Source organism: Sorex araneus, chromosome 3 (assembly GCF_027595985.1).
Source record: "Sorex araneus isolate mSorAra2 chromosome 3, mSorAra2.pri, whole genome shotgun sequence".
NCBI classification, from domain to species: Eukaryota; Metazoa; Chordata; class Mammalia; order Eulipotyphla; family Soricidae; genus Sorex; species Sorex araneus.
In genome coordinates, this window is record NC_073304.1 from 236,581,341 (window position 1) to 236,595,575 (window position 14,235).

At 72.1% G+C, this 14,235-nt stretch overlaps 2 protein-coding genes across 5 annotated transcripts in view; one reads left to right on the plus strand and one right to left on the minus strand.

Annotated features, from left to right (window-relative positions):
- The window catches only part of MYO15B (myosin XVB), a 28,611-nt gene extending 17,573 nt beyond the window's left edge, over nucleotides 1-11,038 (plus strand). Inside the window, exons 24-64 of the mRNA XM_055132291.1 lie at nucleotides 89-146; nucleotides 343-473; nucleotides 989-1,084; nucleotides 1,166-1,401; nucleotides 1,498-1,676; nucleotides 1,792-1,864; nucleotides 2,523-2,684; nucleotides 2,846-2,951; nucleotides 3,047-3,112; nucleotides 3,198-3,279; nucleotides 3,375-3,470; nucleotides 3,537-3,631; nucleotides 3,716-3,841; nucleotides 4,072-4,153; nucleotides 4,258-4,265; nucleotides 4,564-4,781; nucleotides 4,863-4,953; nucleotides 5,046-5,230; nucleotides 5,734-5,896; nucleotides 5,986-6,045; nucleotides 6,372-6,447; nucleotides 6,531-6,649; nucleotides 6,736-6,854; nucleotides 6,952-7,093; nucleotides 7,174-7,285; nucleotides 7,354-7,484; nucleotides 7,673-7,821; nucleotides 7,907-7,958; nucleotides 8,047-8,119; nucleotides 8,312-8,388; nucleotides 8,502-8,575; nucleotides 8,647-8,762; nucleotides 8,852-8,946; nucleotides 9,238-9,315; nucleotides 9,404-9,500; nucleotides 9,587-9,732; nucleotides 9,811-9,926; nucleotides 10,006-10,139; nucleotides 10,221-10,354; nucleotides 10,428-10,568; nucleotides 10,860-11,038. Coding sequence (XP_054988266.1) covers nucleotides 89-146; nucleotides 343-473; nucleotides 989-1,084; nucleotides 1,166-1,401; nucleotides 1,498-1,676; nucleotides 1,792-1,864; nucleotides 2,523-2,684; nucleotides 2,846-2,951; nucleotides 3,047-3,112; nucleotides 3,198-3,279; nucleotides 3,375-3,470; nucleotides 3,537-3,631; nucleotides 3,716-3,841; nucleotides 4,072-4,153; nucleotides 4,258-4,265; nucleotides 4,564-4,781; nucleotides 4,863-4,953; nucleotides 5,046-5,230; nucleotides 5,734-5,896; nucleotides 5,986-6,045; nucleotides 6,372-6,447; nucleotides 6,531-6,649; nucleotides 6,736-6,854; nucleotides 6,952-7,093; nucleotides 7,174-7,285; nucleotides 7,354-7,484; nucleotides 7,673-7,821; nucleotides 7,907-7,958; nucleotides 8,047-8,119; nucleotides 8,312-8,388; nucleotides 8,502-8,575; nucleotides 8,647-8,762; nucleotides 8,852-8,946; nucleotides 9,238-9,315; nucleotides 9,404-9,500; nucleotides 9,587-9,732; nucleotides 9,811-9,926; nucleotides 10,006-10,139; nucleotides 10,221-10,354; nucleotides 10,428-10,568; nucleotides 10,860-10,916 — 4,551 coding nt within the window. The 3' untranslated portion in view covers nucleotides 10,917-11,038. The remainder of the gene's footprint in view (nucleotides 1-88; nucleotides 147-342; nucleotides 474-988; nucleotides 1,085-1,165; nucleotides 1,402-1,497; nucleotides 1,677-1,791; nucleotides 1,865-2,522; nucleotides 2,685-2,845; nucleotides 2,952-3,046; nucleotides 3,113-3,197; nucleotides 3,280-3,374; nucleotides 3,471-3,536; nucleotides 3,632-3,715; nucleotides 3,842-4,071; nucleotides 4,154-4,257; nucleotides 4,266-4,563; nucleotides 4,782-4,862; nucleotides 4,954-5,045; nucleotides 5,231-5,733; nucleotides 5,897-5,985; nucleotides 6,046-6,371; nucleotides 6,448-6,530; nucleotides 6,650-6,735; nucleotides 6,855-6,951; nucleotides 7,094-7,173; nucleotides 7,286-7,353; nucleotides 7,485-7,672; nucleotides 7,822-7,906; nucleotides 7,959-8,046; nucleotides 8,120-8,311; nucleotides 8,389-8,501; nucleotides 8,576-8,646; nucleotides 8,763-8,851; nucleotides 8,947-9,237; nucleotides 9,316-9,403; nucleotides 9,501-9,586; nucleotides 9,733-9,810; nucleotides 9,927-10,005; nucleotides 10,140-10,220; nucleotides 10,355-10,427; nucleotides 10,569-10,859) is intronic.
- Nucleotides 11,039-11,187: 149 nt separating this feature from the next.
- RECQL5 (RecQ like helicase 5) overlaps nucleotides 11,188-14,235 on the minus strand; it is a 30,550-nt gene continuing 27,502 nt past the window's right edge. The window contains exons 8-19 of one of the 4 annotated variants that reach the window (XM_004615713.3): nucleotides 13,701-13,922; nucleotides 13,525-13,624; nucleotides 13,406-13,442; nucleotides 13,269-13,327; nucleotides 13,123-13,196; nucleotides 12,882-12,975; nucleotides 12,652-12,786; nucleotides 12,133-12,554; nucleotides 11,989-12,046; nucleotides 11,717-11,917; nucleotides 11,571-11,640; nucleotides 11,188-11,495 (exon numbers count right to left, since the gene is read on the minus strand). In XM_004615713.3, the coding sequence (XP_004615770.3) occupies nucleotides 11,395-11,495; nucleotides 11,571-11,640; nucleotides 11,717-11,917; nucleotides 11,989-12,046; nucleotides 12,133-12,554; nucleotides 12,652-12,786; nucleotides 12,882-12,975; nucleotides 13,123-13,196; nucleotides 13,269-13,327; nucleotides 13,406-13,442; nucleotides 13,525-13,624; nucleotides 13,701-13,922 (1,573 nt within the window). In that variant the 3' untranslated portion in view covers nucleotides 11,188-11,394. Of the gene's footprint in view, nucleotides 11,496-11,570; nucleotides 11,641-11,716; nucleotides 11,918-11,988; nucleotides 12,047-12,132; nucleotides 12,555-12,651; nucleotides 12,787-12,881; nucleotides 12,976-13,069; nucleotides 13,197-13,268; nucleotides 13,328-13,405; nucleotides 13,443-13,524; nucleotides 13,625-13,700; nucleotides 13,923-14,235 lie in introns of those variants that run through there. The other 3 variants (XM_055132412.1, XR_008629293.1, XM_055132415.1) reach the window with 3 other exon arrangements.

Genomic DNA, 14,235 nt, shown 5'->3' on the forward strand with positions numbered 1-14,235 from the left:
GGTCCCGGGTGCATCCCAGGGGCCAGGCTGGTGCCCCGGGTGGGAGTGGGGGTCCCCCGCGCCCCTAACTGGGCGGCTGGTCCTGCAGGAGCTGGAGCGCGCGGAGCTCCCGGCCGAGCTGGCCGTCCTGCTGAAGATTGCAGAAGGTCAGTCTCTGTTTGCTGCTGGGGCTGCCCCTGCCGGTGCTCCCAGCTCGGTGCTCTGAGCCGTCATCCCGCGCCCCCAGTGTTGTCCTGTCTGATGTGGCGCTGGGCCGTGGGTGGGTCTGCCCCCCCCGGGGGTCCCGAGGTGAGGGGTGGGGGTGGGGCCGGGCCCCCCTGGAAGTTTCTGCGCTGCCCCCAGGCCGTCAGCACACCCTGGCCGAGAGCATCAAGGAGTCCCTGCCCCCAGAAGTGCCCGTCCGGCCCAGCCTGGCCCTCCCGCCCGACATTGACAGCTTCCCCTTCTCCAGCTTCGTCTCCACCGGCTTTCAGGCAAGTTCTCTCGGCCGGCTCTCCCCCGGGGCGTCCCCGAGGCCAGGTGACAGCTTTGTGGGGCTACTCTGCCCAGATCACGGGGCCACACCCAGGACCACACCTATGGTCAGGGCTGCCCTGGGCGCCTCATGAAGAGGAGTGACAACAGGAAACCGTCCATGGGCGCCGGACGGAGGGGCGGGCACTGTCCTGCACGCAGCCAGCCGGGGTCCATGCGGGAACAGACTTGCAGAGTGGGCCCCCGTTCTGCCAGCAGGAGGCGCTGCCCCAGTCCCTAAGGCGGAGGCTCTGGCCTAGCGCGGGCACTGTCTTCTGAGCCCACGGAGCACTGTCTTCTGAGCCCACAGAGCGATTCAGACACTTGGGGGGCTCTGTTGTTTGTTTCGTTACCAAGCGGTGCTGGGGACAGGCCAGGAAGAGCTGCTCCCGGTGCTGGCCAGGGCTCGGCCCCTCTGAGCGGCGCCGGGAGGGGCTTCCTCGCGCTCAGGCCGCCGTCCTCTCCTTCTTCGCAGGATCCAGCCCTGCCCAGCCCCGGGAAGCTGCTGACCAAGCCCCTGACCCGGCTGGCGGGCGAGAGCCTCCAGAAAGTGCTGGACATCAACAAAGTGGTGAGTGACCCTCGGGAGGGCCGGGGCCAGCCCGGGGTCCTGGGCAGCCGGCCCCGCCTCACTCACCGCCTGTGCCCGCAGCTGCTGTGGCTCCTGCAGAGCAGCTCGCTGGCGCCCTGGCAGGAGCAGACCCTGGGCTCGTACCTGGTGGCGCAGGGCCAGCGCCAGCCCCGGCTGCGGGACGAGCTCTTCTGCCAGCTGGTGGCCCAGCTCTGGCAGAACCCCGACGGGCAGCAGGGCCAGCGCGGCTGGGCCCTCATGGCCCTCCTGCTCAGCGCCTTCCCCCCGCTGCCCGCCCTGCAGAAGCCGCTGCTCAAGTAAGGCCCTGGCCGGCGGCGGGGGGGGGCCCACCCCCAGGGGCGTCCCTGGGCCAAGCCAGCCCCCCCGCAACCCCCTCCCCACTCTGCCTGCAGATTCGTGTCCGACCAGGCGCCCCAGGGCACGGCTGCTCTCTGCCAGCATAAGCTGCTGGGAGCACTGGAGCAGGCGCAGGTGACCCCTGGGGTGGCGCGGGCCCACCCCCCCACCCAGCTGGAGTGGACGGCAGGGTGGCGGAAGGGCCGCATGGCGCTGGACGTCTCCACCTTCAATGGTGAGCCCTCCTTCTTCCTGCACCCCCCCGCCCCCCGCCCCGCCCCCTCCTGCTGGGACCGCTTCCCCGTGACGTGACGTGACGTGAGTCCCCCACCCCGTCCTCCCCACGGCAGAGCGGTGCTACTCTGTGGAAGTGGAGTCCTGGACCACTGGGGAGGAGCTGGCTGGACGCGTCCTGCAAGCACAGTAAGGGGTCCCTGCCCCCCGGCTCAGCAGCCCCACCTGGAGGCAGGGCTGGGGAGCACGGTTGGGGGCAGGTGGGTCGCCCGGAGGCTTCTCCTTCATCCTTGTCCTGGCCAGCAGGGGCCAGAGTCTTAATAGAGCCCGGGAGGGCGCTGGCCTTGCTCGTAGCTGACCCGGTTTGATCCCAAGCACTGCGTAGGGTCCCCGAGGCCCCTCCAGGAGTGATCCCTGAGCACCCCCCCGCCTGTGGCCCAGAAACAAGAGTGTCCAGACAAACCCGCAACAAAAACCTGGGTCGGGGCTGGAGCGATAGCACAGTGGGGACGGCGTTTGCCTTGCACGCAGCTGATCTGGGTTCGATTCCCAGCATCCCGTAGGTCCCCCGAGCACCGCCAGGGGTAATTCCTGAGCGCAGAGCCAGGAGTAGCCCCTGAGCATCGCCGGGTGTGACCCAAAAAGCAAAAACAAAACAAAACAGAAAACCTGGGTCAGGGCCTGTCTGAGGGGGAGGGAGAGGGGCTGTCGCTGAGCCTTTGTGGCCGGCGCGATGACACCTGGGGTCCCGCCTGTCCAGGTTGTGGACCCTTCTGCAGCATCCCACCCCCCGCCCCCGCCTGGGTCCTCCTGCCTTGTAGGTGGTCACCGCCTCTGTCCCTCGCAGGGGTCTGGAGGTGCCCCCACGTGGCTGGTCCGTGTCACTGCACTCCAGGGACTCCTGGCAGGACCTGCTGGGCTGCGACTTCGTGCTTGACCTCATCGGCCAGATTGAGGACCTGGGGGACCCCTCGGCCCCCCGCAGCTACCCCATCACCCCCCGGGGCCTGTAGGTGGCCGCCAACACTTCTGGCCCTCCCAAATCCCGTCCCCCTCCTGGGAACTCTGGGAGGTGGCCCCCTGCCCTGCCCCTTCCCTCCTCTGGGGACCCTGAAAGCAGTTTCTCCACACAGTCCGGGGACCCCCTGAGCCGGCCTCTTTCTCCTGCAGAGTCGAGGATATCCCCCCCGCCCCTGGCTTCCAGGCGCCCTCCTTCCCCGCCCCTCCCCCAGGCCCTGCCCCGACGCTGCCGGGCACCTTCTCAGGTGAGGCTGGTGCCGGGCCCTGCACCGGGCAGTGGGCTGGGCAGCAGGCAGGAAGGCCCCAGGGCGCGGGTCACTGACCTCCCCTGTCCCCGCAGCCGGGTCCAAGGCCCCGGGAACCCTGGACCGCTTCGTGGACCACCTCTTCAATCCTGTCCTCTCTGAGAACCCCAGTGTGAGTCCTGCACCCAAGCTGGCTGCCCCCCGCCCCGCCCCCTCCCCTACCCCTACCCCCCAGCCTGTCTTCTCTGCACCCGCAGGACCTGGAGCAGAGCCTGGCCCTGAGCAGCCGCATGAAGGGCGGGGGTGGCGTCGGGCCCATGCAGCAGGGCATGAGTGAGTGTGGGGCCCCCCCACACCCCGCTCCGGGAGGGGGAGGGGAGGAAGCTGCCGGCGAGTGCGGGAAGGGGCTGACCCAGGAGACCCTGTTTCCTCAGCGTACCCCGGGGTGATGCAGATGCCGGGGTACCAGCCCCCCATGATGCCTGCGCCTGTGATGCCAGGTGAGGCCGCGCTGGCCGGGCGCGCGGGGGGTGGGGGGGTGTCGGGGACGGGCCGAGGCCTCACCCACCCGCCTCGCCAACGCCCCCCGCTTGCAGCCATGATGGCGCCGCAGGCTCCGTTTCCGAGCATGAACGCGCAGGAGCTGTGGCTGCAGCAGCAGAACTTCATCAACCAGCAGGCGATGATCATGGTGGGCCGCGCCCTGGGGCTGCGGGCCGGGCCGGCGTGGGGGCCGGGCCGGGCCACCCTCACTCACGCTCCCTGTCGCGCGCAGGCCCAGCAGGTGGCGGCCTCGGCCCTGAGCATGTCCCGGGAGCAGTTGCTGCAGCAGCAGGCCAAGAGGCCGCCGGGCCCCCCGCGGGAGCAGGGCCAGGAGCTGGAGTCGGTGGGCGCCGGGCTGGTGTGGAGGGGTGGGGGTGGGGGCGGCTGCAGGGTGGGGGGGTGTCCGGCCCGGGGTGTCCCGGGCCAGTGGGCTGAGCCTTTGTGGTTTTGTCTTTGTTTCCTTTTCGGTTTTGGCCCTGGGCAGTGCTCGGGGAGCACTCGGGGCCCTGCCCTCAGGGCCCACGCCTGGCAGGGCTGGGGTGAACTCCAGCCTCCGAGCCTTCCTTTTCATTTGTCCCTGGGCCCCAGGACGAGTGGCCACCAGAGCTCGGCGATGGGACGGAGAGTACCAGGAGCTTCCAGGAGAAGCGGGCGTATTTCCAGAAGATCGGTGAGGCTCCGGGCTCAGGCTTGGGGGGCAGGTTCTGGAGCCACAGTCCCGAGCGGGGTGCTGGCCTGGCACGTGGCCGACCGGGGTTTACCTCTGGCCTGTAGGGTCCCCTGTAGGGTCCCCCACGCCTGCCAGGAGTGATTCCTGAGCACAGAGACAGCCTGAGCATTGCAGGGTTTGACCCCCCCACCACACACACACACAAAAAAAAAAAACCCAAAAACCAAGAAACCAGGCCTGGGGCTCTCACAGGGCAGGGGCCGGCCAGGACCGTCAGGAAGCGCCCGACCAGAGTGTGGCAGCCGCCACCGAGGGACACGCAGGAGGAGCTGAGAGCGGGTGGCGAGACGGACAGTGGGCACCAGCCCCTCGCTGCCCCGGTGGCCCCCCCGCCGCCTGTGGCCCCCCAGCCGCCCGTGGCCCCCCCGCCGCCCGTGGCCGCCCCCCCGCCCGTGGCCAAGAAGCCGCAGGCCAGAGCCCCGCCGCCCGTGGAGGCCCCGCGCAGGGAGGTGGTGCGGGCCAGCTCAGACCCAGAGCCGCGGCCACAGCCCAGCAGGGAGATCGGGAACCTGATCCGTATGTACCAGAACCGCCCGGCCCCTGTGCCCACGCCCGTGCAGCCGACCAGGTGGGCCCGGGCTGGGGGGCGCACGTGGGGCCCCGCTGGGCCGGGCGGGCCACCCTGACCCCGGGGCCTCTTCTCCGCCAGGAAGCCCGTGAATCTCTTCTTGAAGAAAAGCGACCCTAAGGATGAGGCGCTGGCCAAGCTGGGCATCAGCGGTGCCCAGCTGTCCCCTGCGGTGAGGCCCCTTTCTGCTGTCCCCAGCCTGGGGCTGAACCTGCCCTTGCTCCCCGGTGAGGTTCACGTGCTGCTCCCGCGGTGCTCCCGCAGCCACAGTTCGCCAGCCCCGGCAAGGACCCCGCGCCCCCCGTAGCTCAGAAACCCCGAAGGACGGGGCTCTCCAGCACCATCAAGGAGAAACAGGGGCCCCTGCAGCAGCTGTTCAGCCAGACCAAGCCCCCCGTGCCACAGCCGCCGCCTCCAGTGTCTCAGCCGCCCCCTCCTCCGGGGTCTCCGCCGCCACCCCCAAGAGCCCCGCTGGCTCCACCACCGCCTCCACCTGAGACCAGAGCTGCTCCTTTGGCTAACGCTGGGGGTAAGGGGCGTGGTCCTGTGATGGGCGTGTCCCAGAGTGAAGGGCGTGTCCTGCAATGGCATGTCCCAGGTGAGGGGCGTGTCCTGTAATGGGCGTGTCCCAGATGAGGGGCGTGCCCTGTGGTAGGAGTGTCCTGTAATGGGCGTGTCCCATGGTGGGCGTATCCAGGGGTGGGCGTGTCTGGGTGAGAGGCGTGGCCTCATGCAAGGGGCGTGCCCTCGTCCCCGGAGGCCGGGCCAGGGTGCCCAGCAGCCTTGGGGCTCCGTGGACTTTTACACCCGCGACGGGCGGCTTCCGGGCTCCCGCGCAGGCCCGCCCGGCCAGGCAGGCCACCCCTGGGGCCGTCTGGCCAAGGGACTGGCCTTCGCTGACATCCCCTTGGAGAACTTGATGGTGGGGGAGGGGAGCGGAGGGGAAGGGCAGTGGGGACCTGCCAGGCGCTCAGCCCCTCGCCTCTCGGGCGCCCCCTGCAGGCGTGACGGAGCCCATGCAGGACAGGGGCGTCCCTACGCAGCTGCACCCGCCCTCGGGCAGCGTGTGCTTTTCCTACGCCAACCCAGGCTGGAAGCTGTTCCTGCGCAAGGAGGTGGGCGCGGGGCGCAGGGGGGTGGGGGAGGGCAGGAGGGCCGGGCGGAGGGCGCTGCTCCTGCTCACTCTCACCCCTGCCCCGTCCAGCTCTTCTACCCCCGGGAGAACTTCAGTCACCCCGTGTACCTCCGACTGCTGTGTGAGCAGGTGAGGCCCCGGCCCACGCACCTTCATGGGGCCCTGCCAGTCCCATCAGCCCAGGGGAGGGGGGTTGGCATCCTTGGGAGGGCACGAAAAGTAGAGAGTGTGCCAGGGAGATGGTGTCAGGGGCCGAGCTGCATCCTGGTCCCCTGAGCGGCCCTGAGAATGGCCACGTACGCGGCGGCTCCCGGAAGGCTCTCCCCGGTTAGTTCCTCCCTCTCTGGGAGAGCCGCGGCCTCCGAACCCGAGGCAGGCGGAGACAGCGTGCAGGGGGAAGGGCAGGGGGGCGCTGGGCATCGTCTCTGAGGGGTCTGCCCCCCCCTCGCCCCCAGATCATTCGGGACACCTATGCCGAGTCCTGCATTCGAATTTCCCAGAGCGAGCGGCGCCGGATGAAAGAGCTGCTGGGTAGGGGGGGCGCCGGGGCGGGAGGCCTGACTCCGGGGTTTCGGCAAGGGGCCTGGGGACAGCGGGGCTGCTTCCGCCTGCAGGGGACCTGGACGTGGGCCTGGAGTCGCTGCACAGCGTGGACGACAGTGTCAAGAAGCGCATCGTGGTGGCCGCCCGGGACAACTGGGCCAACTACTTCTCCCGCATCTTCCCCGTCGAGGTCAGCGCCAGGCGGGCGACCCCTCTCGGGAGGTGTGAAGCGCGTGGGGCGGGGGGCCGTGGTGACCCGCCCCGCCCGCCCTGCAGGGCGAGAGTGGCAGTGACGTGCAGCTGCTGGCCGTGTCCCACCGAGGCCTGAGGCTGCTCAAGGAGGCCCGAGGCACCAGCTTCCAGCCGGAGCAGCTGAAGACCCTCCGCTCGTTCAGGTGGGCCCGCGTGGGCGCTCGCCCCCCACCCTCGCCGTGCTCTCCCTCCCCCCTCCCGTGCACCCATCCTCCCTCCCTCCCACCCGCCTTCCCCCAGCTTCTCGGAGGTGCTGGCCGTGGAGAGCCGCGCGGGCTCGGCCCTGGAGCTGTCCCTGCGGGGCGAGCAGCTGGTGCTGCAGACCGCCTGGGCACACGCCGTCAAGGCCCTGGTCGACCTGTTCCTGGCAGAGCTGAGGAAGGTGAGTGCCCGGCGGGGCTGGCGCCCTGGTCCCGGGGGGCGCGGGGGCCTGGGTGGGACCCTCCTGTCTGCTGTGCCCAGGACTCGGGCTACGTGGTGGCCCTGCGGAGCTACATCACCGACAACCACAGCCTGCTCAGCTTCCAGCGCGGGGACCTCATCAAGCTGTCACCGGCGGCCCCTCAGGAGCCAGGTGCGGGGCGGGCCCTGGTGCGGGGCGGGGGGCGGCGGGGGGCGGCGCAGACCCTGACTGCCTTGCAGGTTGGCGGTTCGGCTCCCTGGGCGGCCGCTCCGGACTCTTCCCTGCTGACATCGTGCAGCCGGCGGCCGCCCCCGACCCTTCCTTCACGCCCAAGCAGAGAAAAGACCCCGGGCAGAGCAGGGCCGCTGAGGTGAGGGCCACTGCTGGCGACCCCCGGCTCTTTGCTGTGTCTCCCCAGCAGCACGGGGCAGGGAGTGTCCTGTCCACCGCCCCCCCCCCAGACTCACGCAGCTCTCAGCGCTGCCCACCCCGGCTGACGGGCTCGACGGGTGCCCGGGCGGGCTGGAGAGGGTGCCAGTGGGTCTCCTGTGCCCCCAGCCTCCCAGCTGCATCCCGTCACGGACGCAGAGCGAGGACGCCGCCAGCCTGCCCCCGTCCGTGAGCAGCGCGGCCCGTGAGTCCATGGACTCCGAGAACTACAGCATGCCCGAGTTTGCGCTGAAATACTTCCGGAAACCGCAGGCCCCGTGAGTGCCCTGCAGCCGCCTCCCCAGATACTCCCCCGCCCGCCCCGCCACCCGGGACCCGCAGCCCACCCCGCTCTCTCCGCAGGCGGCACCCCGTGGACGCCCGCAGCGTCGCCAGCCTGGTGCGCTACACCAAGGTGGGGAGCCGGGGGTGGCTGGGCCCTGGCCTGCGAGTGGGCCCAGCCCCCCCCACTCACGGCCCGGCCCCCGCATCTCTGGCCGCAGGACCCCATCCCACACTCCCTCATCAGCTTCCCGGACGAGAGCATCAGCAGGCAGGCGGTGGAGAGCTTCCAGGGTGAGTGGCCCGAAACCTCCCCTCTGAGCGAGATCTCCTCTCGGGAGTTCCTGGGGGTCCCCACCCTGCCTGGACTGCACGCAGGGGCCGCCCGATGTGTCCACGGCTTGGGCTGAGCCCGTTGCTCTGTTGGCCACCGGCCACCGGGCGGGAAAGGCCCCCTGCCCCCTTCTCACACCTCCCTGCACACAGTGCTGAGGCAGTTCATGGGGGACCAGCCCCGGCCCAAGGGCAAGGACGAGCTGGACCTCCTGTACAGCCTGCTGAAGGTGAGCGGGGCGCGGGGGACGGGAGCGGGCAGCGCGGCGAACGGGGGACCGGAGCGGGCAGCGTGGCCGGCACGCCTCCCCCACCCCTGCCCCACCTGTCCCCTCCCCCCCAGCTGTGTCACCAGGAGCAGCTCAGGGACGAGATTTACTGCCAAGCCATCAAACAGGTCACAGGACACCCACGGCCGTGAGTGCGGGGACGGGCGGGGAGGGCCCTGGGGTGGCCCGGCCAGCCTGCAGCCCCGTCTCGCTCCGCAGTGACCGCTGTGGCCGCGGCTGGGCCTTCCTCAGCCTCCTCACCGGCTGCTTCCTCCCGTCGCCCACGCTCCTACCCTACGTCACCAAGTTCCTGCAGGAGGCGGGCCAGAGCCAAGGTGCTGGGGGGGGGGCGCGAGGGGACCCGCGCAGCCCGGGCGGGGGCCAGGAGGTGGTGACCGTGACCGCAGCCTGCTCCTCCCTTCAGGGCAGGCCCAGCACAGCCAGGAGCACCTCCAGAGAACCGTCAAGTACGGCGGGCGCCAGCGGCTGCCCTCCCCAGCAGAGCTGCGGGGATTCCTGGTACGGGGTGCACCGGGGGGCTGCATTCCTGGGACGGGGCTGCATGGGGGGCTGCGGGCATTCCTGGGACGGGGCTGCATCGGGGGGCTGCGGGCATTCCTGGGACGGGGCTGCATCGGGGGGCTGCGGGCATTCCTGGGACGGGGCTGCATCAGGGGGCTGCGGGCATTCCTGGGGGTGCATTGGGGGGCTGCGGGCATTCCTGGGACGGGGTGCCTGAGTCGGGCCGCCTGGGGCGGGGGCGCGGGGGCCTCTGCTGCCGGCCAGTGATGCTGCAACTTGCCTTGGCAGAAAGGGCAAATGTCCCGCCTGCTGGTCATCTACCTGTCGGGGGGCACCAGCTTCAAGACCAACATCCAGACCTTCACCGTGAGTGCGGGCGAGGTGGGGCGGCAGGGGAGCTGCGGGCCGGGCGGGCGCCCTGACCCGGCCCCTCTCCCGGCCCGGCGGGGCCCAGGTGGTCGAGGACGTCCTGGAGCAGCTGTGCGGGAACATGGGCATCACGGACCCCGAGGAAGTCCAGGAGTTCGCTCTCTTCCTCATCAGAGGGGAAGGTGCGTCTCTGGGTCGGGGGGGGGCGGCCGCCCGCCAGGGGCGCCCTCAGGGGGGCGGGCAGCGCTGTGATGGGGCTCCCCCCTAGGCCAGCTGGTGCGGCCCCTGCGGCCCCACGAGTACCTCAACAGCGTGGTGGCCGACAAGGACACGAGGATCCACAGCCGCCGCCTGGGCTGGGACGCCCCGCTGCGCCTCAGCAACCCCATCTACATCAGCGTCCACTACAGCCAGGTGCGGGGCGGGGAGGGGGACCCCCGGCTGGGGCGCGGGGTGGGGGACGCGGGGCGCGCCGCTCACTGCCGCCCGCAGGTGCAGCTGGACTACGTGCAGGGGAAGCTGCTCGTCGGCGCCCAGGAGGAGGCCCAGCTGGCCAGGCTGGCGGCCCTGCAGTGCCTCGGCAGCGCCCAGGGCGCCCCCGGCCCAGTGTAAGCCCCCCGCCACGCGCGCGCGGGGCCCCTCCCGCCCGGGCCCGCGCCCGCGCTGACCCTGCCCCGGTGCCCCCAGGCTGGAGCCGGTCCCGTTCCTGCCGCAGCCGCTGCTGCCGCAGCTGAACCTGCCCGCCATCGCGGAGCTGCTGAGGCACGAGCTGCAGCAGCTGCAGGGCTGCAGCGCCCTGGAGGCCCAGACCCGCTTCGTTGGTGGGTGCGGGGCCGGGGTGGGGGGCGGGGGGCGGGCCCGGTGGGGCCCCCACGGCGCTCACCCGCCCGCCGTGCCCGCAGAGGCCGCGAGCCAGCTGCCGCTGTTCGGCTACACGGCATACACGGTGCTGCGCGTGAGCGACCCCGCCCTGCCCGCCCACGGCGTCCTGGGCGTCAACCGGCACCGCCTGGTCCTCATGGACCGCGGCTCCCAGGTGGGTCTGGGCCCCGGGGCGCCCCGGCCCCCCGCCGCCCGCCGCGCTGAGCCCCCGTCCCTGCCCGCCCCAGACCCAGTGCTGCGCCATCGCCCTGCGGGACGTGCAGGGGCTGCGCCTGCTGAGCCCGCAGGAGTACGGCGCCGCCCCCGGCCTCGAGCTGCACTTCGGCCCCGCCGCCAGCCCCCGCACCATCTGGTTCGAGCTGCCGCAGGTGGGTGGGGGTGCGGGCAGGGGCGCGAGCGTGGGTGCGACGTGGGTGGGCTGTGGGGGGCTGGTACAGGGTGCGAGTGAGGGTAGGACGTGGGCGGGCTGCGGGCTGTGGGGGCTGGTGCAGGGTGCGAGTGGGGGCGCGACGTGGGCGGGCTGCGGGGGGGCTGGTGCAGGGTGCAAGTGGGGGTGCGACGTGGACGGGCTGTGGGGTCTGGTACAGGGTTCGAGTGAGGGTGCGACATGGGCGGGCTGCGGGCCGCAGGGGGGCTGGCCTGACTCTCAGCACCCGCAGGCCAAGGAGCTGCAGGAGACCATCGCTTTCCTGATGGAGAACTCGACTGCCCTTTAGCGCCTCAGCCGCGGGGGCGGGGGGCCCACCAGAGCCCCCAGACTCAAGACTTGCCTGACGGTGCCAGCAGCCACTGGGATCCGGACTGCCCGGCGCCGTGTTCTGGAACCTTCTGGCCTCGCCCCTGTGACCTGGGCCTGAAGCCCACTGGGAGAGCAGCGGCGTCCCAGGGTGGGCCCGGGGAGGGGCTGCCGGAACTTGGCCTGGGGTGGCGTCCCCACCCGCACCCCACCAGGCTCCCGAGGAATAAAGGCTGCAGAGAAGCGCTGAGCGCAGGGGTGCGACCGCACAGGCTTTATTTCCCACCGAGCATCGCTGGGGGGTCCTGCGGGCACAGGGCACTTCCTGAGTGAGGCTGGGGGCGGCTGGCCCTGGGCCGCCCGCTGGCCTTGAGGGGTGTGTGCGGAGAGGGGGTGTTCCTGAGAGCCGGCGTCTGGCGCCTCGCTGGGTGGGTCCGGAGGGTCCCCAGGGGCCCGGGTCACCTCTGGGGGCCCCACAGGTCACGCCACTCGGCTTCGCTCTCGCACCGCGCCCGGCCGTGGAAGAACTGCTCGATGAGATGCTGAGCCCGCTGCGTCACTAGGTGGGGGTGGGGGAGCGTGAGCCCCGCCCCCGGCCGCCCCCCGCCGCCCCCCAGGGCCGCCGGGCACTCACCGCTCCCCCCCGGAGAGGGCTGCTGCGCCAGCGCGTGCGACAGGCTCCGGGCAAAGCCTTTGAACAGCTCCTGCGGGCCGCGGGCATGAGCAGGGCCCAGCCCGCCCTCCCGCCCTCCCGCCCCACCCGCCGCGGGCCCTGCCCACCTTGGACGCAAACTTGCCCTCCTTGTAGAAGGGGGTCAGGCATCGGACCACGACGCCGGCGGCCTCCTTCAGGGACACGCTGGGGGCGGAGGGCTCGCTGTCCCCCGGGGCTCTGGGCTTCGAGGCTCGGACACAGCCCTCGGCCCCGGGGCTCTTGGCGGGGGCGCACTGCCTCTTCCGGGCTCTGCTGTCGGGGCCCTCCTGGCCAGGGCACGAGGTGTCACGGGGCTCCCCCGGGGGGGTCGGGCTCCCCCCATCCCGCCCATCCGTACCTGCTCGTGTCGGGGCCGCTTGGCCCGCTGGGGCTCCTGTGTGGGGCTGGTCTGGCCTCTGAGTGGACAGGAGAGAGCTGCAAGCCCGGGGGCCGGCCACACGCTTCGGGAGTTCCGGAGCATTCCAGACCGCCCGTGCCTTACCTCGGCCCGTCCCTGGTGCATTCCTCAGCCGCAGCGGGGGCGGCTGCGTGTCCCGGAGCGCCCGGCCCCTTCTCCCCGGGGGTGGCGGCAGGTGCGGGCGGGGCCAGGAAGCGGGTGATGTCCTGCGAGTCCCTGAGGGCCGCCGAGGCCAGGAGCTGCTGCTTCTTGGGCTGGCTCTTGGCCCTGGACGCGCCGGGCGCCTTCGTGCCGGGGGAGGGAGCACCAGCACGAGTGCTGCTTTGGGGGGCCTCTCCTGGAGGTCCCGGGAGGGGCTCACCACTGTCCTCGTCCTGGGGTCCGCGAGGCTGGCTGGGGGGCTCGGGCGGGGGGCTCTCGGCCCGTGTCTTCCCCAGCAGCTCAGACGCCGTCTGGAACGCGTGGGCGCCCCTGGGGAACCCGGCGCCCACCCGCTTGGGTTTGAGCTGGGAGGGGAGAGAGCGGGTGAACACCAGGCCTCAGCCGGGGGGGGGGGGGGCGGCGTCCTGGGGGGTCCCGGACAGGGGTGGTGGCGCGCCTCACCGAGTACACATGAGAGGCCGGCGGGATGTCGTACTCGTCAGGCTCCGGGGGTGCGGCCTGGGCCCCCTGGCTGCCAGCGGCCTCTGGCACACAGTAGGGCTGCCGGTTCTGGGAGGCTCTGTGGATCTCGGCCACCTGGGTGGGCGGGCGGGCAGGCGGGCTGCTGTGGCACCAGGGACAGAGCGTGGGCGCCGGGCTCCCCAGGAGGGCCGCGGGGGGGTTGCGCCCACCTTCTTCAGCATGCTGGCCTTGTACACGGTGGCCAGCCTGGCGCTCCGGAATGCCTGGTGCTCCAGCTCCACGGCCTCGGCCTGGAGGGCGGGTCTGCGGGGGGGGGGTCGGGACCAGAGCTCGGGCCCCACCCTCCGCACCCCCCCCGCACCCCCAGCACGGCTCAGAGCGCTAGGGCAGGACTCACCGCCTCCACCCCGGGAGAAGCTCCGGGGGGCACCCGCGGGGGGGGGCACTCACCCCACAGGAGAGCCCGTGGCCTGGCAGTTGTCGCTCAGAGCCTCCTCCAGGAGGCGCAGGCAGTGCTCCCGGGCCTGCAGGGGAGGGCACGGTCACAGCCGGCAGGGGTGGGGGGTGGGGGACACTCCTGGGCGGGGCGGCCTCACCTTCACGGTCAGCCTGGGGATCTTCCTGCTGGAGGCCTCCTTCAGCGGACAGTCCTCATCTGGGGGGAGCAGCCACCACCTGGCGTGAGCCCCCAGGAGCAGCCCCCACCCGCCCCGGGCACCCCCGCCCCACTCACCTGGGGGCACGAACTCTTCCGTCTTGGGGTCCTTGCCCTGGAAGGCGACAGGAAGGGCCTTGAGGAGCCGCACCCCCAGGCGGGGCGGGCAGGGCCCGGCCCGGCCCCCCTCCCGTCACCTTGCGCAGGCTCATCTGCCTCTGGTAGAAGAGGCTCCACTCCCGCTTCTGGGCCTCGTCTCGGGCCTCGTCCCCGCTGCCCCCGGAGCCTTCGTCGTACCTGACGGACGGGCCGGCGTGAGCACCCCCGCGGGGGCCCGGGAGAGAGGGCCCGGCTGCTGCGGGGCCACCCCTACCTGCTGAAGCCCCCGTAGCCCCTGCGGCCGCCCTCGTAGAGCTCCGGGTCGAAGTCGCCGGCCCGGGCGGGCCCCACGCTGGTGCTGGGGGCGCGGCTGCCGCTGCGCTCCAGGGCGTCCAGCTGCCTGCGCACGGCCGCGGGGCTCCGGCAGTGGTCGCAGCCCTGGGGGCAGGCGGGCACAGCATCCCCGAAGTACTTGGCGATGGCGGCGTGGCGGCACCTGGGGCGGGGACAGGACAGGGAAGGCTGAGGGCCCCCCGGCCAGGTCACAGCTGGGGTGGGGGGTGACGGGTAACAGGTACGCGAGTGTCCGGGAGGGGCCAGGGAGGGCTTTGGGGACGCAGCTGGCACCTCGGAGCCCACAGGCTCGCCTGCAAAACGGGGACTTGTTCTGAGGACCGGGCGGGAGCCTGAGAAACTGCCCGGGGGTCTGAACAGGGTCGCGGGCTTGAGGGACAAGGACGCAGAGGGGCGTGGGAGGGCAGGTGTGTCCCTGGTCAGCTGCAGAGGCCCAGCACGCCAGAGGCCCTCCA